At 46.3% G+C, this 25,013-nt stretch overlaps 1 protein-coding gene across 3 annotated transcripts in view; it reads right to left on the bottom strand.

Annotated features, from left to right (window-relative positions):
- The window catches only part of CHCHD3 (coiled-coil-helix-coiled-coil-helix domain containing 3), a 296,388-nt gene continuing 273,117 nt past the window's right edge, over window positions 1,743-25,013 (bottom strand). Inside the window, exon 9 of one of the 3 annotated variants that reach the window (XM_021078528.1) lies at window positions 1,743-1,784. In XM_021078528.1, the coding sequence (XP_020934187.1) occupies window positions 1,758-1,784 (27 nt within the window). In that variant the 3' untranslated portion in view covers window positions 1,743-1,757. 3 annotated transcript variants of the gene reach the window in all.

Below are 25,013 nucleotides of genomic sequence, written 5' to 3'. Positions count from 1 at the left end.
CTAAACATCTATTTCAAACATCCAAGTGATTCTGACACTGGGTTAAGTCTGGGGTCTTCCGGGCTAAAACATGCTCAAAGCTGAGTGGAGACCATGCATGCGGTCCAGGTGTGGCAATAACTTCCCGTCCTTCCTAGGCAACTTAGGGCAAGTCACTGTCTTTGGGGCTTGCATATCTCTCAAATAAGGATGCTGGACTAAAATAAGTGAATGCCTGCCTGTGCTTCAGGAGCTCTAGGGTTTCCTTGGAGGCTTCAGAAGTTTCTAAGCAGAAAGTGATAGAAATGGAGTAATTTGGACTCCAGGTTCGCTGCCTTGAGAGTTAATCATGCAGCTGCTAAAAAAATCTACTGGCAATGCTCTAACATTAAGCAAGATCAACTGGGAACATCTGCCTGGGATGCAGGAAACATACAGTCCTAGAAAGGGTCAAGGTGGCTTAAAGGGGCCAGGTTATTCCAGAAGTCACATTTTAAAGATGTGAATCCCTGAGAAAGTCAAGGATTTGGGCTGAGAGCTTGTGAGCAGTATCACTTCCTTTCTGGGAGCTGGGATTTCCTCATCCTTTCAAGGAAGGGGTAAAACTAGACTCTATTTAGAGGACTCGCCTGCTGCCATCCAGGGGTTAGCACGGTCTGCACTGACTCCACCTCCACCTGGAAGCAGAACCTGGCAGGATGCTGCCTCTGCCTAGAACGAGGGTGAGTCAGCTGGCCTCCTGGGGAAGCAAGGCACAGACCTGACCTCATTACCATTTGCTCTGGAATGAACTGTGTCTTCCCAAATTCATACGCTGAAGCCCTAGCATCAAGGTAACTGTACTTGGAGTTAATTAATGGGAAGTTAGGTCATAAGGGTAGGGGTCTAACCTGATGGGCTGGGTGGCAGTGGACGAAAAGACACCAGAGGGCTCTCTCTCCAGACGCGTGTGCACCCAGGAAGGCCACGTGAAGACACAGTGAGAAGGTGGCCGTCCGTGAGCCAAGGAGGGAGTCCTCAGCAGACCCCACCCACGCTGGCAGCCTGATCTCCAACTTCCAGCCTCCAGAGCTGTGAGAGATAAAGGTCTGTTATTTAAGCCCCCCAGTTTGGGGAATTTCATCACAGGCACCCGAGCGGAGACACCCGCACACCGGGAGCAGCCGGGTCCTCGGCCACGGTCAGCGGAGGCAGCCCGCAGCTGTGTGTGGGACACTCTGCATCATGGCAGCTACTTCATCACAAGAAAGTCAGCTGTTCTTATTCAGAGTGTGCATCTTGTCTCCCACACTCAAACGCAAGCCCCCTCAGAGCTGGGGGTTTGCCATCCTTTCTCTCATTTCTGCAAAACTCTCAGGAGGTCAGCCTGCCAGATGATTTACCAGATGAAGAAACAGAGCCTCTGAAGCTGGAGGTTTGTGCCAGTCCTACCACATGGAGAGAGGCCCCTTGGCAGGAGGAGAACCTCCAGTTTCCAGCTCTGGGGGTTTGCTATTGTGTTCTTTTCTTTTGGGACTTAAGCTCAGCAAAGACCTATTGGTGGGGTGGGGGTGCAGAGGAGAGGAATGGTTTCCTGGTGCCCAGCTGCCTCTTACCATCCAGGACAGAAGGAGCACAGGGCTCAGGGCCCAGGAGGTGGGCATCCTGGTGAAGCAGGACTTGCAGCATGAATGGAGTGGGTCCCCACGGTGGGCCGGAGAAGGGCCAGGCCCAGCAGAGCAGGTGCATCTCTATGTCTTTCCACGAGGTCCTGTAGAGCGAGGATGCTGTCTGCCAGGCTAGAGAGGCCTGTGGATTCTGGAGCACTAGGCATGAGCCAAGTTGATAAAACACAATATTAACAAGGTTACAATTTTTGGGTTTGTTCCTACACTAATAAACACCTTAAAATTACTTGTCTAGAGCATTTACATTTAACTAAGCACTTTCAAAAACAATGTCATGGATTCTTTACAACAACCTGGGGAGGTAGATCTCAACCCCAGTTTGTAGGCAGGGAAACAGCCTTGGCTGTGATTAATCAAATTTACATAGTTTTTGAGTGGCCACATCAAGACGTGAAGCCCCGTGTTCCAGTCCACGTCCAGCGTCCTATTTCATCCTAGGTTTGCTTCACACAGCCATCGGGCTTAGCTACAAGCTACTTCTCAACTCAGCCCATGCCTTGGCAGCCTCTGCTACTGGCTTCAGGGTATGACGTGAACTAGGCTTGATGTATAATGGTGCTTCCCAAATGGGGTTCCAAGGAAATGGAACTCCTAGCAAGATGTTAAAACAGCCTTTTTTCCAAAGTGTAGGGCGGTTCTACAGTCAAGTTTGGACAATGCTATGTACAGTCTTTCCTAGGAAATTATGTTGGCAATTACAGGCTCTGAAAAGCCCTGGAATAAGGGAGCTGTGTAAATTTAATTCAGCATCTGACAACACAACTAATTTTTCTAGCGGCATCTTCATCTAGAGAGAAACTGATGCAGAAAAAGAAATGCCAGCGGCTAAGAGAACAGTGGACATTTGCTCTATATGCCAGACATAAAGAATATTGCACTGATAGGAATTAAAAGCACAATCACTATCACATAAGCACATTCAAATCCTCTCTTAAAACTTGTCACTAAAAATACTTTAGCTAAGTCTCTTTAAAGCATTACCTCATGGCATTGTTCATGTGTGTGTTTGCACTTATAGGATTAGGAAACAATACATCAATTGCTTTTGTTTTTATTTTATCTCATATTTTCTGTACTTTCTGAGTTTATAAATAGGTATCACTTATAAATTAATTCAAAACAAATAATTTAAAATAACACGCCACCCAACAGTTAAAAATTTCGGAAGAAGAGCGGACAGTGGCGGACCCAAGGTACAGAGTTGGGGAAGGTCAAGGTGTGGTCCTCCAGGGTCAGAGAGGACACAGTAGCAGATTTTCAAAAGCCTGGATGAGAGAGTGATTGTGTAGGACGTTAATGCAGGTTTCAGAGACGCAGAGCTCTGGGTGGAGAAGCACGGAGGCCCCATCCCTGGCCTCTGTGAGTCCCCAAAGGAGGGCAGAGACCAGGGAGTCCAAGGGGACACAGAACAAGCTCAGGACTCAGGTCACAAAGCAAGACCTGGGAGCAGGGCAGCAGCGGGGTTTGAGTCTGTCCCACCTCCAGGGCAGCCGGGGAGAGGTGTGTGCGGGACCAGCCCGAAACAGCCAGAGGAGTGCAGAGTGGGCACAGGGGTCCAGGCTCAAGCCCTGCCCTGTGCCAGGCACTGTTCAAAGAGCTCTGTGACTGACTCGTTCATTCTCACAGCAAGCCTGGGAGGGAAGCTCTACATCCCCATGATACACATGGGGAAACTGAGGCAAAACCGGCTAAAGAGCCTGCCCGAGTTCGCAGAGCGAGTGGACGTCTCCCCTGAGAGCTGTGCAAGGGCATGCCCCCCTGCAAGGCAGCCCTCCTGGCCCTGCCAGGGAGGAGGAGCAGGCCACAGGGAGGGCCTGAGGGAGGAGGAGCCTGGCTGTGGACTCCGTGTGGGCCCAGAGGAGTCAGTGTGCCTGGGAGAGGGGTGTGGGTGAGGGCGGGGTGGGGAGAGGGGTCTAATCCAACCCCTCAGGTCACGAAGTCGGGGTGTGTGTGTGTTGGTCACGCCCAGGGCACACAGGCGGTTCCTAACTCAGCTGCAGCCCTCGGTCCCGCCCCTTAGTCAGGGCTCCCTCTGTTTCTCAAGGTTGGGGCAGACCAGTAATGAAGACAGAGAGTGGGGCGCCTGGGGAAGATCCACTGCTCTGAGGCAAGGAGCCTGGCTGAGCCCCTCTTGGGGTCAAAGGCCAGGTGCTGAGACAGAAAGTCCACTGCAGGCTGGAGCAACAGGGAAAACAAATGCTTAGCCACCGCCTCCCCCAGCCAACAAGGGGCCAGGCCCTGAGGTCTGACAAACAGAAAGGCAAAGAAATCCTCTGCTTGGGGTCACCCGGAGCGGCAGGTCAGGCAGTCAGATCACACCAGCAGTGACCCTGGGGGCCTCCCAGGAGGACTGGAGCCGAGCAGCATGGGTGCCCACGGCATGGGACCCTCCCTGGGCAGCAGCAGCTCAGAGCAGCACCGGGAGAAAGGGGGGCAGAGAAATGAGATGAGAAAGACATCAAGGTGGACCCCCTGCAGCAGGCGCATATGCACGTGAGCACACACACACACAAACACACACACACACACACACACACACACACACACACAGCCTCAGGGCAGCCCTGGAGGAGAAGCCCCCCCACCCCTGACCCCAGCACAGATGTGTGTGGGTGTCGAGCTGATGCCAAGAGGAGGAGGGGACAGGTGCAGCGCTCGCCTGGGACCTTCTCTTCCTCCACCTCCACTTTGCGCCAAAGGTCTCCTTCACTCCAACATTCTCTTCCCACACTTGCCTTCTTCCCCTGCGGGACTTCCCTGCTCTCTCCACCCCTCCCTTGCTGCCCACCCTTCCTCCCAGAACACTGTGGGCATCAACACCAGCCAGCAGCACAGAACGGGGCTAGTGCTGGTGCCCAGAGCCTTGGGCTGCTAAAGCAATGCTCGAAGGTCCCCTGGGCTCACAGCTTCACTCACTGGAGTGAATGCGGGTAAAACACCCAGAAGGGTGCCTGGACTTGGTGAGCACTGGGCCTTAGCTCCTCCAGGCAGCACTATGCCACGGGCAGGAACCCTGAGGACCACTTAACGTTCAGTAATTTTCAAAAGCCTCAGGTGTCCCCCAGGGTATCATGGGTCCCAATGTAATGAGCAGGAGAGGAGTGGGCAGCTGCAAAGAGAGATGCTGCCAGTTTCAATCCAAAGCTGGTCCCTTGGTCTGTTGGTCCTTTAGCTTCATGCAAGGCTTCAAACTTTCCATGTTCATCTTCCCCAAATGGCACTCCAGGTACCACTTCATTAATCCCCAGGTGCCCTGGGAGGTGAGGACGGGCAGCATGTGGGTTCGGCCTGACAGTACAAGGCTAGAAAAGGGGCTCTGAGTTGTTTTCGTTCTTTAAAAAAAAAAAATCACATCTGTATGAGAATACACACCCCATATATAAAAGTTAACTTAACATGGACCATAGACCTAAATATAAAAGCTAAAACTATAAAACTCTTAGAAGAAAACATGGAAGTAAGTTTTCAGGACCTTGACATAGGCCATAGTACCTCAGATGTGACACCCAAACCACAAGCAACAAAAGGAAAAAACTGATTTAGAAATACATTGGACTTCATCAAAATTAAAAGTGTTTGTGCTGCAAAGGACACAGAGAGTCAGTGAAAAGACGACCCACGGGATGAGAGAGAATATGCACAAATCATGCATCTTTTAAGGGCCCTGTTTCCAAAATATGTAAAGAACTCTTCCAACAATAAGAAGGAACCCAGTTTTTAAATGGACAAAGAATCTGAACAGACATTTCTCTAAGGAAGATTAAAATAAGCATACAAAAAGATCCTATTGGTCACCAAGGAAATGCAAATCATAAATCATAGCTTCATACCTCTTCCCACTGGCTAGGATGGCTATGCTCAAAAAGACAGTAAGAAGTGATGAGGATATGGGGAAATTAGAACCCTGATGGACAGCTGGTGGGGATGTAAAACAGCGCACCCACTTTGGCAAACAGTGTGGCAGTTCCTCCCAATTTTGAGCGTAGGTACCCTATGACCCAACAATTCCACTCCTAAGTGTACACTCAAGAGGAATAAAAACAAAAGTCTGGAGTTCCCTTCATGGCTTGGCAGTTAACAAACTGGACTAGGATCCATGAGGATTCGGGTTCATTTCCTGACCTCACTCAGTGGGTTAAGGATCCGGCATTGCCGTTAGCTGTGGTGTAGGTCGCAGGCGAGGCTCAGATCCTGCGTTGCTATGGCTGTGGTGCAGGCTGGCAGCTGTGGCTCTGATTGGACCCCTAGCCTGGGACCTTCCATATACCTCGGGTGCAACCCTAAGAAGCAAAAAAAAAAAAAAAAAAAAAAAAAAGTCTGCACAAAAACCTACACACCAAAGTTCATAGCAGTATTAGTGTTAAAAACAACCCAAATCTTCATCAACAAAATGTGGTATATTCATACAATGCAGTACTGTTTGATAATAAAAAGGAACGAAGTTCTGACACAGGCTACAACATGGGTGAAACTTGAAGATGGTGTTGGATGAAGCCAAAAAACTCCGTGGTGCATGATTCCATTTACGTGAAATATCCAGAATAAGCAAATCTATAGACAGAAAGGAAACTAATGGTTGCCTGGGGCTAAGGATTGGCGGTTGGAGGAGGCAGACAGGGAGTAATTGCTAATGGCCATAGGGTTTCTTTCCGCTGTGATGAAAATGCTCAAAAATTAGATTGCGGTGATGGTTGCACGACCCTGTGAAGATACTAAGAGACCCTGAAATGTGCACTTGTGAGGGATGAGTTGTATGGTATGTGAATTCTATTTCACTAAAGCTGTATTTTTTTAAAAATTAATGAAATGGGGGTATCTCCATTTTGGAAATTGAATAGGCCCACAGAAATGTCAAAAAAGTCTTGCTTCGGAGTGGACTCCCTCAGTTGGGCAATAATGATGGTCTCGTTGATAGCAGAACTAGATACTCTTCACCCAAACATCCGAATATTTAGCTGCTGCCAGACCCTAAGGACATCAGTGAAATAAAGTAATAAAGAAATGGGTTTGAATGCAGGTGGTTGGCTAGATGACTCCTGGGCCATGATAAAGGCATAATGGATTGAAAAAGCTCCTAGCTGCGTGGGAGCCTTTGGACCAAGAAGAGAGCCAGGCCATGTGGCCTCTGGCCTCACTGCCAGGAGCATGGGGTGTTTTGATGCCTCTGAGCCCCCAGCTCAGGCCTGGGGAAAGCATCCCAGCTCCAGAGAAAGCATCCTGGCTCCCTGGGTATCCTCTGTTGTCACCCACCGCTGACTCTGTAATCTCCCAACCAGCGTCTAAGAAGTAGCCTGAGATTTTCTTCTTCTAGACACATGCTGGCTCCATCTTAGCAAAGACCTATAGCTCCTGGCACTGGGGGCTGCTCCCCTTGGAGTTCACGGCAGCTCTGCTCTCTCCTGCCATGATGGGGAGCATCTTACACTTCCAGGCCTGTTAACGAGCCAGGAGAAGCAGGGGAAACAGTGTGCAATGAAATTCACAGATGCTGCTCATTTGGGAGGTGCAGGAAACACCAGCTCTGGGAGAGAAAGCAAACAATCTGCAGAGGGAGGGGTTAGAAAGCCAGCAAGCGAGCACCCAGCGAGGAGTGCTGGCAAACAATGCCTGTTAACCAACACCCAGCAGAGGAAAGAAGCCATGTCCTTGAGGCCGAGGAGGCACACGTGCTGACGTGGGCTCCTGCTGATAATCTATAGCAAATGAGATGGGCTTGTGCCAGTGCGAAAGGCTGTGCAGTGTGGAGCCATTGGCTCGGCCAGTCAAAGCGGAGCACGCCAACACTTCTAGCAAAGACTCCTACCACGACCAGAGAGAGAAGAGATCTTTTTCAAAGATATTTCTATGTCTGCTGGCATTCTCCTGGGTGAGACCATAAAGATGTGCCAGGACCGACGCGAGGCTCTATAATGTTGCCAACCGCACCTTTACAGGTGATGATCTGGTTCAGCCGAGCGGGACGGAGACCACGCAGATGACCACCATCCTGTGTGATGAAGAAAAGCTGGCCTCGGCTGTGAGGGGGCCGTGCAGTCAAGGACACTCACAGGAGGAGGCAGAAGCAGAAGCAGAAAGGCAGATTCCTGGCAGGTATAGTTGGGAGGTTGGAAGCATCAAGGGTACGTGCTGGTGAGCTGGGGCGGGGTGAGAAAGGCCAGGTGCCTCAGACTGAATTGTGCCCCCCCCATTCATATGCTGAAGTCCTAACCCCCATTGTGACAATAATTGGAGACGGGGCCTTTGGAAGGGGAGGGCATGAGGGTGGGGCCCTTATCGGGAGATTAGTGGCTTTTTGGAAGGCGACATAGCTGTGAGGACACAGCAAGAAATCAGCTGTCCTCAAGCCAGGAAGTTTTCTCACTAGAAACTGAATCAACACCTTGGTCTTGGACATCCCAGTCTCCAGAACCGTGAGAAATAAATATCTGTGTTCAAGCCAAACAGTCTATGATATTTTGTTACAGAAGCCAGGCCAACTAAGACACCAGGTGTCTATAAGCAGGCAAATGGCATCGTTCATTTTATGACAAGAGATTCAGGGAACAGTAATGTGCAATAATTGCTGAAAAACTCTGTATCTCTCATGCACTCAACAAATAATTAAGAGCCACTCACTACCCTCTAGATACTGACGACACAGCATGGAGCTGAAAACAGAGCCTTACTCTCACAGGGTTTATATGCCCTGTGGCTAGCAGTCCAATAAAGGCACTTCTGAGTGCCCTTGAGCTAATGTCCTTCCAATACAGTGTCTTTCTCAGACGTAAACTGATATAAAGCTGGACTTGCAAATACATCAACAACATGCCACTCAGATGAAAGCTTATAAGGCACCGAACACTGTATGAAGCCCTCAGGTTTTGGAAACTTACTACAGAGCCCACTGAAAATGATGTTCTTATCCCCGTTTCACAGACGATAAAACAGACGTGAAGAGGTTTAAGTAACTTTCTAGCACTGACCCAGCTTTCAGGTTAACAGAGCCAGGGGTCAAGATAAGGTATGTCTGACTCTAAAACTGTGAATGACTCTGTATTCATCATATGTTGTGTTGCGATGTATGAAACACTCAGTATCCTGCATTCAAATAAACACCTTCCACTAGTCAGGAACCATTACGCTGCAGGACAGAAGACTCCTTCAATCCCTTGGTTCCCAAACTTTACAATCTCTGGGGAGCTGGCCACCCTAGAACTTACTCACAGAGAGTCTAATCTATAGGTCTCAGATGAGGCCAGGGAATCTATCATTTAAGCACCCCGGACCATCTTTTTTAGATGCATGCAAATCACTTTTACTATTATTCTAGAGAGGAACTGTTTTTGCCGGTACTGTTACTTTTTAACAGATGAATGGGAGTGATTCCAATTCTTATAAATTCAAAAAGCAAAAACGACCTAATTGGATTTCTTTTTAAAACATCTTTATTGAGATATAATTCACATACCATAAAATTCACTCATTGAAAGTGCACAATTCAGTGGTTTTTAGTCTATTCAGAGTTGAGCAACTATTATCATAATCTAATCTTCCGACATCTTCACACCTTCTAGCAGTCACTCCTCATCTTCCCTAACACCCGGCTTCTGACAACCACCACTTCATTTTCTGTCTTTCGGAATTTGCCTGTTCTGGACACTCCATATAAACAGAATCACACAATACGTCTCTTTGTGTGTGACCGACTTCTTTCACTCTGAATAATATTTTCCAGGCTCATCCAAATGGTAGCAAGCATCAGAATTTCACTCCTGTTATTAAATAATAATCCATTATACGGATATGCCACATTTTTTTGTTGTTTGTTCATTCATCAGTTGATGGGCATTTGGGTTGTTTCTCCTCTTTGGCTATTATGAACATGCTCTGAACATTCATGTCCAAGTGTTTGTGGGGTGGGAGGAGTGTACGTTTTATTTTTCTTAGGTATATTCTTAGGGAAGGAGTTGCTGGGCCATAAAGCAAATCTAGTTTACCCATTTGAGGAACCACCAGACTCTTCCAAAGCAAGTGCACATTTCACTCCTACCAGCAGGATGTGAGCGGTCTAACTACTCCACAACCTCACCAATACTTGTTAATGGCATTCTTTTTGATCACAGCCTTCCCAGTGGGTGTGAAGTGGTGTCTCACTGCAGTTTTGATTGGCATTTCTGAAATGATTAGCTTTGTTGAGTGTCTTTTCATTTGTTTATTGGCCACGTATATATCTTCTTAGGAGAAAGGTCTTTCCAGAGTCTTTGCCTACTTCCCCTGTGATTTTTGATGGATCTGAATGGGGATTTAACACTGTTCTATTCGACAGCTAGAGCCTAAAAGTCTAACCCTGACCCAGCATTTGATGAGGAGGAGACTCAGGGGATGGACTATAAGTATCTCATTAAAAACCCAACCCCTGCTCAGAAGAAAGCGAGCCTGGAATTAATGCCCTAACAATGGAAGCGGAAGAGAAGACTGCATCTTTGGCAAACACGGATGGATCAGTTAGGAGCTTCTCAGCCTCAAGTAACAGCAAACCCAATTTAACCACATGTATGAAAAACAGAGGTACACCAGCTCGTGTAACAAAAAGTCCAAGGACAGAAGTTCAGCTGATACTTGGGCTCTGCTGGTCTTTTGCTTCTGCTACACCCAAACCATGTCTTGGCTTCCGTCCTCAGGCCTGTCACTCCACCACACGAGGTGGGCACCAAAGTGCCAGGCTTTGTTCACTCACAGAGCAACACCAAAGGCCATTGGGGATCACAGGACCAGCCTCAGGCGTGTTGCTATTTAACTTTCCCAGCAGCACCAAGGAAAATCCCTCACATCTCATTGGTCAGAATGATATCACACGTCCATTCCTAAACCAATCACCAGCAAGGAAAGTGGAGTAATACTAGACTGCCTTAGGTTAATCAAGCTTCACCCCTGTGGAGCTGCGGTGGTCATGGCTCAGTGGAAACAAATCTGACTAGGATCCATGAGGATGAGGGTTAAGGATCAGTGGGTTAAGGATCCGGTTGCCGTGAGTTGTGGTGTAGGTTGCAGATGTGGCTTGGATCTGGCCTTGCTGTGGTGTAGGTCGGCAGCTGTAGCTCCTATCCGACCCCCAGCCTGGGAACCTCCATGTGCTGTGGGTGCGGCCCTAAAAAAACAAACAAACAAACAAAAATTCATCTGTGTGAGTGGGTAGGGGATGCTATTTCCCCTGAGAGGCAGACACTTGAGCAAACTCAAGGTTCTATCAGTAGAGAAGAGTATTAACACTCAGGTAGGCCACAGCAAATATCCTTTACTACACTCCAGGGTGAGAGATTATGGGTAAAAAGCACTGGGAGTGACCTTGACCCTCCTACATCACCTTCCACAGATTTGTAGAGATTTTCCTGGAGACTATTAAGACCACCTGTAACCTTTTTAGTGCCTAGTAAGCCTCACTCTAAGAACACTATTTATGTGGCTCCAAGCTATCTATAAAACAGGATTGGCCCCAGTTCTCCAGCTCTAAACGACAGTCCGGTCCAAATGGATGGTACTCGTGAGCAGGCAGGCAGGGAGCAGGGTGGATGAAGAAGGAGTCCAGGGACCCCTAGACTTCAGGTCCCAGTCACAGGAACATTAGCTGGGGTGGGTGGGTGGGTGGGGGACAAAAGCCAGGAAGAGGAGCCAGTTTGGGAGAGGTGAGGGGTTGGTGGGGGAATTGTAACTAATTAGCTATTTTGGACAACTCAAGACTCTGGTCAAAATCATCCAGGAAAACAGGTGTAAATTTCTCAAACTCTGATTTCTTTTTCTTTTCTTTTATTATTATTATTATTTTTGCTGTTGTTTATTTTTAATCTTCCAGCACCAGGATAAGGACACACTGGGAAGGCAGGTGGCAGAGGCGGAGCTGGTGATATATCCTGGAGCTCCATGCAGCTGCTTTGTACACGACTGCACCCATGAGCTGCTCCAGTGTCAAAGCCAGTGACAAACTGCCATTGAACAGGACCTGAAAGTTCCAGAGCAGCAGCTCCTCTCCTTCCCAAGTCTTTCTGCCCCAGAAGACCTTGGGAAGCCAGCAGCAACATGGGCCTAGGAGTTGTATTTAGAATGGCGGGCTCTGCACTTGGCACCCTTCTGGCCCACCTGGGGCCTGCAGAATGGCTGCACCTGGGACCCCTTCCCGAGGCAGAAGCAGCAGGTATGCACCCAGCCTGGCTGCGTCTCCATCTCCTCTTCCTGGGTGGCAGGCCAAGGAAGGGAACGCCATGCAGTTAGGCAGATGTCTAGGAGCTCAGAGAAAGTAGAAAAGGAAGTAGGGAATTTGTCTGACAAACCCCAGACAGCAAAACTAGCATCAGCCACAAGCAGGAGGCTTTCCGGTTCTTCTTCCTCTGCCTGAACGCTCAGAAACTTCGCCCAGCCAAGGAAACCTTGCACTACCACACCAGTGCAGGAGAGGAAGCGATGAAAAGAATGGGGCTATTCATTATTCACTGAACACTGAGCAAAGGCTTATACTGTACACCTGCAGTGGAAGAGATGCCCTGTGGGACTTGGCGATGGCCCCAAAGATGCAGCAGCAAGATGATGTGAATGCAGAGAGGACACTTGGCAGTTAAGAGCCAGACGGCCGAGGAGGATCGGACCTGGCTGCCATTTACCAGCTGTACGACCCTTGGCATGTTACTGAACCTTTCCAAGCCTCAGTTTCCTTATTTGTAAAATGGGGATGATAAAAGTGCCTAATTTATAGGATTTTTGCAATCAGAGATAGTGTATGTGTACATATAACACTCAATACAGTGCATGGCTCAGAATACACCTCAACAAACGCCAGTTACTAGTAGGTATTATCAAGCGACCAGAAATGACTCTGCCCAGGGGATAAGCTTGCACCTATTTAAATTTATATCAAACCCTCTTATCTATTTATTCATTTATCTTTGCCTTTTTTGGGGCGGCCGCACTTGTGTCACATGGAGGGTCCCAGGCTAGGGGTTGAATTGGAGCTGCAGCTGCTGGCCTACACCACAGCCACGGCAATGCGGGATCCGAGCCGCATCTGGGACTTACAACACAGCTCACGGCAATGCCAGATCCTTAATCCATTGGGCAAGGCCAGGGATCGAACCTGCAACCTCATGGTTCCTAGTCTGATTCATTTCTGCTGCACCACAACAGGAGCTCCTCGAATCTTTTTATTATAAAGTATAAGATGGCGAAGTACCCAAAAATGTAGAGCTCAGTGAGTTAAATTAAGTAGATCTCATCCATAACCCCTGTGACCCCCTGAAACATGATTGCTATCCATTTATGACAACTTGTCTTTACTTTTCCATATAGTTTTACCACATGCTCATCCATCCATAAACACTATCATTTATTTAGCCACATTAAGAATTTTATAGGAATGAAATTCGACATGTGTTTTTGTAGTCAGTCCTTGATTTCTTTTGTTCAAAGTTTATTAGAATCATCAATTTTTACATGGATCCATAACTCATCGCATTACTGTATAATATTCCATATGCCTCAATGTGTTTATTGTTTTCTTTATGATGCACTTTTGTTTGTTCCTACTTTGTAGCTATCATGAATGCTACTGAACATTCTCTACGTATGTACACAGGAATGGCAGTGCTCAGTCATCAGATATGGATCAGTGCTACAGACAGAAGAAGGTTTGTGTGCTTCCCGGCCCACCCCAAATTCATATGTTGAAACCTAATCCCCCATGGAGTTCCCATCATGGTTCAGTAGAATCGAATCTGACTAGCATCCATGAGGACGCAGGTTTGATCCCTGGCCTCGCTCAGTGGGTTAAAGATCCAGTGTTGCCCTGAACTGTGGTGCAGGTCACAGATGCAGCATGGATCTGGCATTGCTGTGGCTGGGGCACAGGCCGGCAGCTACAGCTCCGACATGACCCTTAACCTGGGAACCTCCATATGCCGCAAGTGCAGCCCTAAAAAGACAAAAAGAAAAAGAAAAAGAAAAAAGAAAGCTAATCCCCAATGTGATGGTATTTGGAGGTGAGCCTCTGGGAGATGACTAGGTCATGAGGGTAGATCCGTCATAAATGGAATTAGTGCCCTTATAAAAGAGACCCTAGAGAGCTCCCTCACCCCTGTCATGAGAGGGTATAGGGAGAAGACGGCTATCTCCAAAATGGAAGCAGGCACACATCCGACACCAAATCTGCCAGCACTTTGATCTTGCACGTCCCAGCCTCCAGAACTGTGAGAAATACACTTCTGTCGTTTTTAAGCCACTCAGTCACCTACAGTAATTGTATTATACCAAAGAAAATATGTTATGGCCTTGATAGATAATGCCAGATCATCTCCCAAAGTGGGTGTAGGAATCTGCCCTCTTCCCAGCAACAGATTAGAAGCTAGTTGCTTCACGTCCTTGTCAACACTCAGTATTTTCCATCTTTTTAATTTTTGCCATTCTAGCGGATAAATGGTGGCATCTCACTGTGAATTTAATTTGCATTTCCCTAATCAGTAATGTTGTTGAGTACACTTCGTATGTTTATTGGCCATTTACTTTCTGTGAAGTGCTTATTTCAGTCTCTCGCCCATTCTTCTGTTCAGTTGCCTTTTGCTTACTGATGTGCAGTTCTTTAGAGCCCGGATGTGAGCCCTCTGTCAGCTTATACTTCACAAATATCTCTTAAGACTTGCCTTTTTGCTCTCTTCATGGTGTCTTGATGAACAGAAATTTTTAATTAAGTAACCCAATTGAGCAACATTTCCCCTGTGGTTACTGTTTCTGTATCCTGTTTAAGAAATATTTTCTTCTGCTGAGGTCAAGAAGCCATTCTTCTACAGTGTATTCTAGAAGCACCAGTGTTTTACTCACTCCTATAAATGACATTCCAATTAAAATGGACTTCTGAGTAAGGACTGAGGTAGGGTCCAGCTGTCCCAGCACTACACATGTATTTTTAAAAACTGAGATATATGACATTATAGTTTCAGGTGTACAATATGGTTCAATATTTATATATATTGTGAAATGATCACAATAAGTCTAGTTAATATCCCTCACCATGTGACACAGTGACAAAATCTTTTTCTTGTGATGAGAACTTTTAGGATCTACACTCTCAGAAACTTTCAAAAATTGAACACAGCACTATTAACTCTAGTCGCCAAGCAGCACATCGTATCCCTTATCGCTTACTTATTTTACTGCTTGTTTATTTTATGTTTACTTATTTTACAGCTGGGACTTATTTTATAACTGGGAGTCTGCACCTTTCGACTCTCTTTACCCATTTCACCCACTCCCCCACTCCCTGCCTCTGGTAACCACCAACCTGTTCTCTGAATCCATGAATTCATTTTTTTTGTTGTTGTTAAGAGTCGATGTATGGTATCTGAGATCATACGGTTGTCTTTCTGTGACTTACTTCAATTAGCTTAATGCCCTTAAGGTGCATCCATGTCTCCCAAAATAGTATCTGGGGCAGAGGTAAGCTCTGTTGATGAATTAATGTATGAATGACTCAGGCAAGGCCGCTGTGACTTGGGATCATGGCTGAAAACCACCTCTCCCAGGTAGGAGAATATGTGGGCATGGTGAGCTAAGTGGTTGATCATAAGGTGATGAATAAGCCGCTCCTACACTGAGGAAGAAGTTGAAAGTGGTCGTAAAAACTCAGGGCTGTAACTTCTCATGTTCCTGAGACAGCAGCATCCTAGCAGTGATTCACAATACCTATTCTGCTTCTATACAGTAACATCTAACATCCCTGATAAATTCATCGCCAATGGAGGAAAAGCACCTTCTGCCTTAGTTACTGAGACTTCCAAGTTCTGTGTTAAGCACCCGAGGGTAAGGAGTGTGGGCTCTTTTATTTTGGGTTCACATTTAAAATGTGGCTGCTGCAAAGGCATTTTAAGAACACTGAGGTAACTCAAAATAAACTCCCACAGCAGGTTAGCCGACATCCTGCTCACTCTCTGTTAAAGAAGAGTCCCCAGCTTCTGCTCTGCAGCGGGCCTTCTAAGCTCAAGATAAAATGACATTGTCACTTCAACTCTGTTGAGTAGTATTTTCAATGACTGTGGTCATGCTTCTGAGCCCAGGGTGCACATTACCTTAGGGAGATGCGAAGCAAAGCTAAAATTTGTAGGCTGGCGTTGCGTTTCTGGTTTGATGCTGACTGAGAAACATGGCCTGTGGCTAGGAAATGAAGAAAATGGTTTTACCCTTGTCTCTTGAACTGCACAGGCAGCAGATAATAGGTAATTGGCCCCAGTCATCTGGCCCTCAACCCCGATTGTATATATTTTCTGGGGAGAGGGAGAAAGGGAGCAAGCACGGGCTTTCAACTTATGCTGTGGGCACTGACGAGGGCCCAGCAGCAGCCTGGCCAGTGGGCAGACCCAACAGAGAAGGGCACTGCAGGTGGCCCTCTACATATGGGCACTGGGGGTCCAGTCCAGGCAGGCCACTCCCTGTGCCAGGGATGAAGTGGAGAAAGGAAAGGCACAGCTAGAGCTGAGCGGTCCCTGCAACTTGGCCACTGACCTCTGGCCAAGCCATTGAAAAGCCATATGGAAATGTAATTGACTTGGAAGAGTTCTGTTCAAAGCAGACTGCCCTCTCAGCGAAGAGACAGGGGCCACAGCCCAGTAAGGATCCTTGCAGGAGAGGCAGAGGGACCCTAGGTAGGGGGACAGAGAGGTGAGGGAGGCCAAGCCTTCCAGCCTGGGAAAATCTTTGAAGTGTGTGGAAGCCTCACCTACTCAAACTCACTTCAAGAGGTTTCGAAGCAAACTGTTAAATTGAAACACAACTGTTTTCCATTTAGAGTTGACTTGGTTTGAGCGCATTTCAGGGACTGAACTTGAGAGTTTCAATTTTTAGTGTCCAACTTCCTTAACTGAAGGTCATAAATACGGTGACCACACTGCCTGAATCCAAATCGGGCTTAACAGTGGCCTGTCCCCTAACACGGGGACAGGCATGTTATCATGGTCTGGAGAAGGCTGGGCATCTCTCTGGAAGGTTCTAGACAACCGGGAGGAAAAATGGAAGACACTTTGGATTTGGATGATGACTTTTGCTTTCTCCCCTAAAAATCCAACTCTTTTTACAGGGGTTCTGCCAATAATACTGAGGCTGGAGGCACAAATAAAGATGACACAAGATGAAAAGTAAAATTTCATCATCTTCATTCAAACATCAGCCTGGAGACAGGAGAATTAATTTGGCAATTGGTCATTTTTCTCCCAATGATTTTAGGTTTTGGAAGGTAATGGAATTGAAAGTTCCTGAAGCTATCAGATACTGGGCCGAAATTCTTAGTGTCAAGCGCGGTGATCTCAATCTGGAAATGGGAGAACTAGTTCACTTCTTCCTTGGTGCTTTTCAAAGCATCCATCATTCACCAAGCAACGCACTGCAAGGCACATCAGACAGGACTCAATCTCCTCGGGATACAAGGGCAGCCTTAGAGTTTCCTATTTCACTCAACCTGAAAAATCCCTGGGTCATGCGCAGGCTGGAGATGACAGTCAAATGCATATAGCTCTAGCTCATCTAAACTGCAGTAACTAAAAATGACTTTTCACATTTCAGTGGCTTTGGAGTGACAGAGGCTACAGAATGAAAAAGACTTTATGGGAATCATGTCCAGCCCCTTTCCACACAGCCTGGATCTCCGAGAACCAGTGTTCCATCTCATGGAGACCAAGTATGTCCTTGTCCCCTCCCTTGAATTCCCTGTGCATGGTTTCAGTCACTGGTGGCACCTCCGACACCAAGCAGGGTAGTAGGGAAGGAAAGAGTGAAAACGGAAACATTCTGCCTTCTTTTTTTCTTTTTTCTGGCTGCACGTGTGGTATACAGAAGTTCCCGGGCCAGGGTCGAATCAGAGCTGCAGCTGTGACCTATGCCACGTACTTGTGGCAATGCTGGATCTGTAACCATTAGCGAGGACAGGGATTGAATCTGAATCCTCACAGAGCTGCCAGGTCCTTAACCTGCTGAGTCACAATAGAAACTCCACATTCTGCAATTTTTTAAGCGCTCAGAAAGACAAAAGGCAAAAACAAATGTCCAGCACAAATTTAAACAGACACTGTGGACTTGAATTAACCAGCGTCCGTGTTGCTCAGACCAAGGCAGGCATCAGAGCACCACCGTCATGGTCCCCTGCTCTCAGGGTGTATGGACTGTGGGTTTCGTTGGCATGAACTGGCTACCAGTCCAAGGGAGCCCTTTCGGAACGTCAGACACAGCCCGCCCACTCAGCAGATCCCCTGGGAAAAGTGACAGGAAACTATTTCTCTAATGAATGAGTTCTCTAACGGATATCATAAGCCAGAGGAAAAAAGATAAAGACCATGGAGAACTAAATGAAAACTTAGGTTTTTTGCTTTTTATTTTCAGAGAATTAAAAAAGTTCCGGGAGTTACCGTTGTGGCTCAGTGGTTAACGAATCCGACTAGGAACCATGAGGTTCCGGGTTCAATCCCTAGCCTTGATCAGTGGGTTAAGGATCTGGCATAGCTGAGGGCTGTGATACAGGTCCCAGACATGGCTCGGATCCTGTATTGCTGTGGCTGTGGTGTAGGCCAGCAGCTGTAGCTCCGATTAGACCCCTAGCCTGGGAACCTCCATATGCCGTGGGTGTGGCCCTAAGAAGACCAAAAAAAAAAAAAAAAAAGTTCCATTTACCAGGTCAATAAATTAAGAACTACAAATATAAACAAATACTAAAAGCGAGCTGCTATGTGGCTCGGATCACTGCTCTGGCGCAGGTTCCATCCCTGGCCCAGCAATTTCCACACACCGTGGGTGTTACCCGAGAAAACCAAAAATAAAACCAAATGATAAGAAGTACTAAATATATAACTAGTTTAAGAACTAGGAGGCTGGGGAAGAGAAGGAAGCATCACAAATCACTTGTTAAGAAGCAGCATAGGTGGCCACTGGGCAGAGAGGAAGCTGAGGAGAAGGGACTTGTTCCAAGGCGCAACCTCGCAGAACTCAGAGCCCAGGGCTCTACACCCAAGATGATGCCACATGATGTCTCCGGAGGTGGGCCTGAAAGGCCAGGAAGGGTGAGAAAAGTTTAGATGCCCATAAGAGGCTAGCGGAGATGGGACAGATGGAGTGACTGAGGGGGAAGATGGGAAATGGATCAAAACCTGGGGAAGGAGCAGTGACAGAGATCGAAGGTAAGTATTAACTTGGTCAATCTAAGGATCAGCTTTTCAAGAACTATAACTCAAAACAGATTCATCACAGTTAAGCTACTGTTACTCTTTCAACTGTTCAACTGCTCTAGTTCTTAAATCTTGAAAGGGTAAGCTCCTCTAGCTCCTGGAAATAGGGGAAAGAGAATTATCCTGGGGGATTCTGGAGAAGGCAATTACACCTGTGGGCTAAAGGATTTCAAGCAAAGAACCACAGCTTCCCAACTAAGCCAGAGAAGCTGAGGACGTCTGGCCTCTTGTTTAGTCTGAAGCAAAATTATCACCAGCCTAGAGCTGCTACAGAGGCGTCTCACTGGTTGACCAGCAGGCCAAATGAGGTCTGTTAACCTGGATGTTAACAGACCACATTCACTATTAATAAGGATGAGTCAATAATTTTTTAAACCATTGCTTGTGGGCATATTTTCTGTAATAAGTTATTGACTTTTCAAAGAGAGAACTTTATACTGATTCGACCTTGCCGTCTTCTAGAAGTTCACCAGACATTTGTGTGATAACATCTGACCAGTTTTCAAGATACTTTTTATTTTTTTGCTTTTTAGGGCCATACTTGGGGCATACGGAAGTTCCCAGGCTAGGGGTCGAATGGAGCTGTAGCTGCTGGCCTACACCACAGCCACAGCAATGCAGGACCTGGGCCGCATCTGTGACCTGTACTACAACCCACAGCAACGCCGGATCCTTAACCCACTGATCAAGGCTAGGGATTGAACCTGCGTCCTCATGGATACTAGTCGGGTTCGTTAACTGCTGAGTCACGAAGGGGACTCCAAGATACTTTATTTCTTCTCGGCTTCATGAGCTCCACTATGGTGGATCAAGGTGTGTTCTACTCAGTGGAGGTACTGCCTGGAGTGTGTCACTCCCATGAGCCTGATACAGATCACGACCTTCTCTCCCAGCAGCTACCCGGAGGTTAGCAGTGACCTGTACGGAGTTGTAGTGCAATTAACAAGGTCGTCTGCAAGGCGCGAGAAAAGGCATCGTTTTCACCCTTTTATTTCTCAAGGTTGGTCTTTGGCCCTTGTACCCATCATGTTCATCAGAGTGAGAAGTTAATGCCAGGTGCTGGGAGAGAGGTGTCCTGACAAACCATCTTCGTTTTCACGGATTTAACCAGCTTTAAATGGCTGCCTCCTCAGTGCTCTATTCCTCTGCCAGCAAGGAGACGGGCAGCCTGGAATGTGCCAAGTTCCTGGCTCTAAATTGCAGAACAAAACAGTACAGGAGAGAATTTGTGAGTTAGCTGATCTATAAAGACTACAGCCAGTCACCGTGTACACATCTGTTTTTGTGCACCTATCACTTCTCCCAGGCAGTTATCTGGCTACCTTCCTCCCAGGGCCGAAGTGTGCTGCTCCTCAAGTGACCAATGCTTCCTCGTTCACACATCAATGAATGCAGCTGATTGTGTATCATTTACACAAAAACTTTTCATGAAACAACCATAGTGTCTCTCAGTAATCACAGGAGGAGTGTCCGCAATGTCATTCAGAGTCAGTATCAAGTTCACAGATGTGTCCACAAATGTCCACGAAGATAACATTCAAGTGGAGCCAACATGGGAATTTAGAGGAGTAAGAAGCCACGCTGACACGTAGGGGGTTGATTGCAATGTTTCCAACACAAGTTACATTCATCCTGACTCCAAGTAAAAGGCGTGTGGAGGTTCGTTCTATGCCCCCATAACCAAATACCAGTTTACTGAAAACTTGCATTCCAATGACCACAGAACTGACCAAAGATAAGGAGAAAGTGTTTTGGCTCTTCCCCATAAGCCTGTAAGGCAGGTTCTTCCATTTCCCCTCAATTTACAGTTGAGGCATCCAAGGCTTAGTATGGTGGGGTGACAATTAGGTCCCAAAGGTGGCAGCTAGCAGAGCCATAATCTCAACAGATACACCTCATTCCAGAGCTTGTTTTCTTAATTACGTTGTCAAACTATCTCCTTCTGCAACAAAATAAACAATAAAAATTCTCCATGACAAAAGATATTCAGAAGACATCACAGGGCTCTGGCCTTCACTTCTCCGTCTATTTCCAGGAAAGATCTTTCCATGCAGTGTGCATGCGCAGTCCCAACTTCCTGTGTGGAAGCAGCAAGCCTCGGGTAAAAAAGTAGTGAGAGTTATCATCAGGAAGTCTGAATGAAATTAGAAAGAGGAAAAACTCTCAGGGTTAATTTTTTTTCCCCCCTTTTTTACATTTTCCTGGTACTGCAGGGTCAGAACTTCCTAGTGCGTGCCTCAGGCAGGATGATTTCAGTCACCCCAAAGAAGGGAAGGTTCCTGCAGTTTATAAAGATCTTACTGAATCCTACCTACCGGGAGAGGCAAGCTGCAAGCATCTCTTGCCTGGCTGAGGCTCTGTGGAATGTGCTGGAGCTTTACAGAGGGAAGGCAAACGCAAATTAACAATACTGTAAATCAGTTCAGTTCCTGTAAGTATAATCATCTAACCCGGCAAACAAGCAAAGAAACAAACAACACATGAGGCCCCAGACTACAAAGCCAGTCTTCATCAGAAAATAGATTTATTATTGATGGTGGGTGAAGATGTCAGTATTCATGACAGAGGAGAGGGTGGGGGAAGCCAAGTTGCCTTCATATTGATAAAAAGATGCCTTATTTCACGTTTAACCAGAAACATTATTCCAGTAAGAGAGGTACATTTTCTTGCCTTTCGTCTTCTTACATGATCACCATGAGTTAAAATAAAGAAGCTCTTACATAGTCAAAGGAAAAAAGAAAAAGAGCACCCCACCATGCCCCAGCCTAGCCAATTCCGCCTGGTGCAGCTGGCCTGAAATGGAAGGTTTTCCCCACTCCAAAGACCTTAGCCCTCGACGCCAACCCCCAGCTTAGTGGGACGGAAGGGTCACCAAATGATGGGGCCTGGTTAGGAGAGGAAGCTGAATAGAAAGCACAGAAGGTGGAGAGGGCGACCTTTCTTTTTAATCATCATAAATGAGGTTTATTAACACTGCAGCACGTCCTTGATGGCTCATCCCTGACGGAGGCCTTGGCTTTTCAAACTGTTGCTGATCAAACTGTGATATGCTTCTGATGAATCTGCTCTCTGATGCTTCTCTTTAACGGTCTTCTCTTTAAATGGGTTACTTTCTTACTAGGAAAAAAAAAATGTTCCACCTCTGGAATTAACGTTGAGGGAATTTTGCTTGTTCTAAAAGTTGCTTTTATCCTCCCTTTTCAAGCATGCTCTGCAAGAAAAATAGAACACGTAAGATTTACCACCAGAAGGAGGGGACCAGGACACAGATGTTAATTATTTAGTAATGTTCTGTAATGCTTTTCGAAGACCTACCTCAAAAGACACATAAAGCAAGGAATATGCTTTCTGGTCTCGAAATACCTTTCATGAACATCATTGTGGATCATGCCTAACCTCCAAATGAACCCTACCAGTGAGCACGGCCTGGCCCGGGGGGGGAGGAGGAGGAGGAGGTGGGGAGTGTGTGTGCCATCCTACCACCCCGGACATTTGGAAACGTGTGGGAGAGTTTCTGGTGCCCATGGAGACTGAGAACAGATACTGTCAAGGGGGCCAGGGTCGGGTGAAGTGGGCAGAGAGGAAATCTCTCAATTGAAGATGGGATCCTTTCTCGGAAACCTCTGCTCACTCTAGTCAGAAGGCAGATGTTCACGAACTCGTAACACTGGGTGGATCTACATGGATCTAAACACGTATTCCCAAGTGACAGAAATGGCCCCTGCATTCTATTTATTTATGTGGGTGGGGATGAGGAGCAGTAGACAGGAAGATTTTTTTTTTTTCATTTTATTGAGAATTAATTGACATATATATATCACTGCACAAGGTTTAAGGTTTACAGCAGGATGGCTGGATTTACACATATTCTGAAAATGATGGCCACAATAGGTTAACATGCATCATCTCACACAGACAGAATAAAAAGACACTGCACATTATTACATCCCTTGTACTTATTTGTTCCTCTTCCTCCTGCCCCCTCTTGTAACCACAACTTTTATCTTTTTCCATAAGCTTAGTTTTCATTTATTTTTAGAGTTGACATATACATGAGATCATACAGGACTTGTCTTTCTCTGTCAGATTTATTTCACTTGGCCAAAAGCCTTCAAGGTCTACCCACATGGTAGTAAATGGCAGGATGTCATTGGGTTTTTTTATGGCTGAATAATATTCCACTGTATACATGTACCACAACTTCTTCATCCATTCATCTATTGATAGACACGGGTTGTTCCCATGTTCTGACTACTGCAAATAATGCTATGAACATGGGGGTGCAGACATATTTCTGAGTTAGTGTTTTTGCTCATTTGGATATCCCCAGGAGTGGAATTCCTGGATCATAGAGTAGTTATATTTTTAATTATTTTAGGATCCTCCACACTGTTTTCCACAGTGGCTACACCAATTTACAACCCCACCAATAGTACACAAGAGATTCCTTTTCTCCATATCTGTGCTCGCATTTGTTATCTCTTGTCTCTCTGATGACGGCCATTCTAACAGGCATGAGGAGATATCTCATTGTGGCTTTAACGTACATTTACCTAATGATCAGTGATGCTGAGCATCTTTTCATACACCTGTTGGCCATTTGTGAATCTTGGAAAAAATGTCATTCAGAATCCTTAGCACAGTTTTTCATTGCTTTGTTTCTACTGAAGTGTATGAATTATTTATACATTTTGGATATTAATCCCTTAACAGAAACATGGTTTGCAAATTTTTTCTCCCATTTTGTAGGTTGTCTTTTCATTCTGTTGCTTTCTTTTGCTTTGCACAAGCTTTTTAGATGATGTAGTCCCACTTTTTCATTTTTATTTTGTTGCTTATGTTTTAGGTATGATTTCCAAAAAATAATTACCAAGACCCACATCATGGAGCTTTTTCCCCTATGTTTTCTTCTAAGAGTTTGATGATTTCGGGTCTTACATTTAAGTCTTTAATCTATTTTCAGTTACTTTTTGTGAGCGGTATATGATAGAAGTCTAGTCCCCACTCCCCTGGTTTATTTTGTTTTTATTTTGTTTTTGGCTTCTTGTCTTTTTAGGGACGCACCCATGGCATACATATGGAGGTTCCCAGGCTAGGGGTCTAATCAGAGCTGTAGCTGCCGGCTCACACCAGAGCCACAGCAACTCGGGATCCAAGCTGCATCTGCGATCTACACCACAGCTCATGGCAATGAACCATCCTTAACCCAGTGAGTGAGGTCAGGGATCAAACCAGCATCCTCATGGATGCTAGTTGGGTTTGTTAACCGCAGAACCACAACAGGAACTCATGCTTTTTGTTTTCTTTTTTGGCTGCCCTGTGGCATATGGAGTTCCTGGGCCTACCTATGCCACAGTTGAGGTAACACTGGATTTGTAAACCACTGTGCTGGGCCAGGGATCGAACCTGAGTGACAGTGCTGCAGAGACACCACTGATACCATTGCACCACACTGGGAACTCTGATAAAGGTCTAGTTTTATTGTTTGATATGTACACATCCAATTTTTACAGTACCATTTATTAAATTTATTGAAGAGACTATCTTTTCTCCATTGAGTATTTTTGGCTGCCTTGTCAAATATCAGTTGACTGTATATGCTTAGGTTTATTTCTAGGCTCTCAATTCTGTTCCATTGGTCTACCCATGTTTTAATGCCAGTACCATATTGTTTTTGTTTTTGTTTTTTTTTTTGTCTTTTGTCTTTTTGTCTTTTGTTGTTGTTGTTGTTGTTGCTATTTCTTGGGCCGCTCCTGCGGCATATGGAGGTTCCCAGGCTAGGGGTTGAATCGGAGCTGTAGCCACCGGCCTATGCCAGAGCCACAGCAACGCAGGATCCGAGCCGCGTCTGCAACCTACACCACAGCTCACGGCAACGCCGGATCGTTAACCCACTGAGCAAGGGCAGGGACCGAACCCGCCACCTCATGGTTCCTAGTCGGATTCGTTAACCACTGCGCCACGACGGGAACTCCCATATTGTTTTAATTACTATAGCTCTATAGCATTGTTTTGAGACCAGAAGTATGATGCTTCCTGCTTTGTTGTTCCTTCTCAGGATTTCTTTGGCTACTCAGGGGCTTTCATGGTTTCAAATAAATTTAAGGAGGGTTTTTCCTATTTCTATTGTTAAAAATACCATTGGAAT

The sequence above is a fragment of the Sus scrofa genome, chromosome 18, assembly GCF_000003025.6.
Source record: "Sus scrofa isolate TJ Tabasco breed Duroc chromosome 18, Sscrofa11.1, whole genome shotgun sequence".
In the NCBI taxonomy this organism is placed as follows: Eukaryota; Metazoa; Chordata; class Mammalia; order Artiodactyla; family Suidae; genus Sus; species Sus scrofa.
The sequence above is the reverse complement of the archived record's forward strand: the minus strand, read 5'-3'. Positions and strand labels throughout refer to the sequence as shown.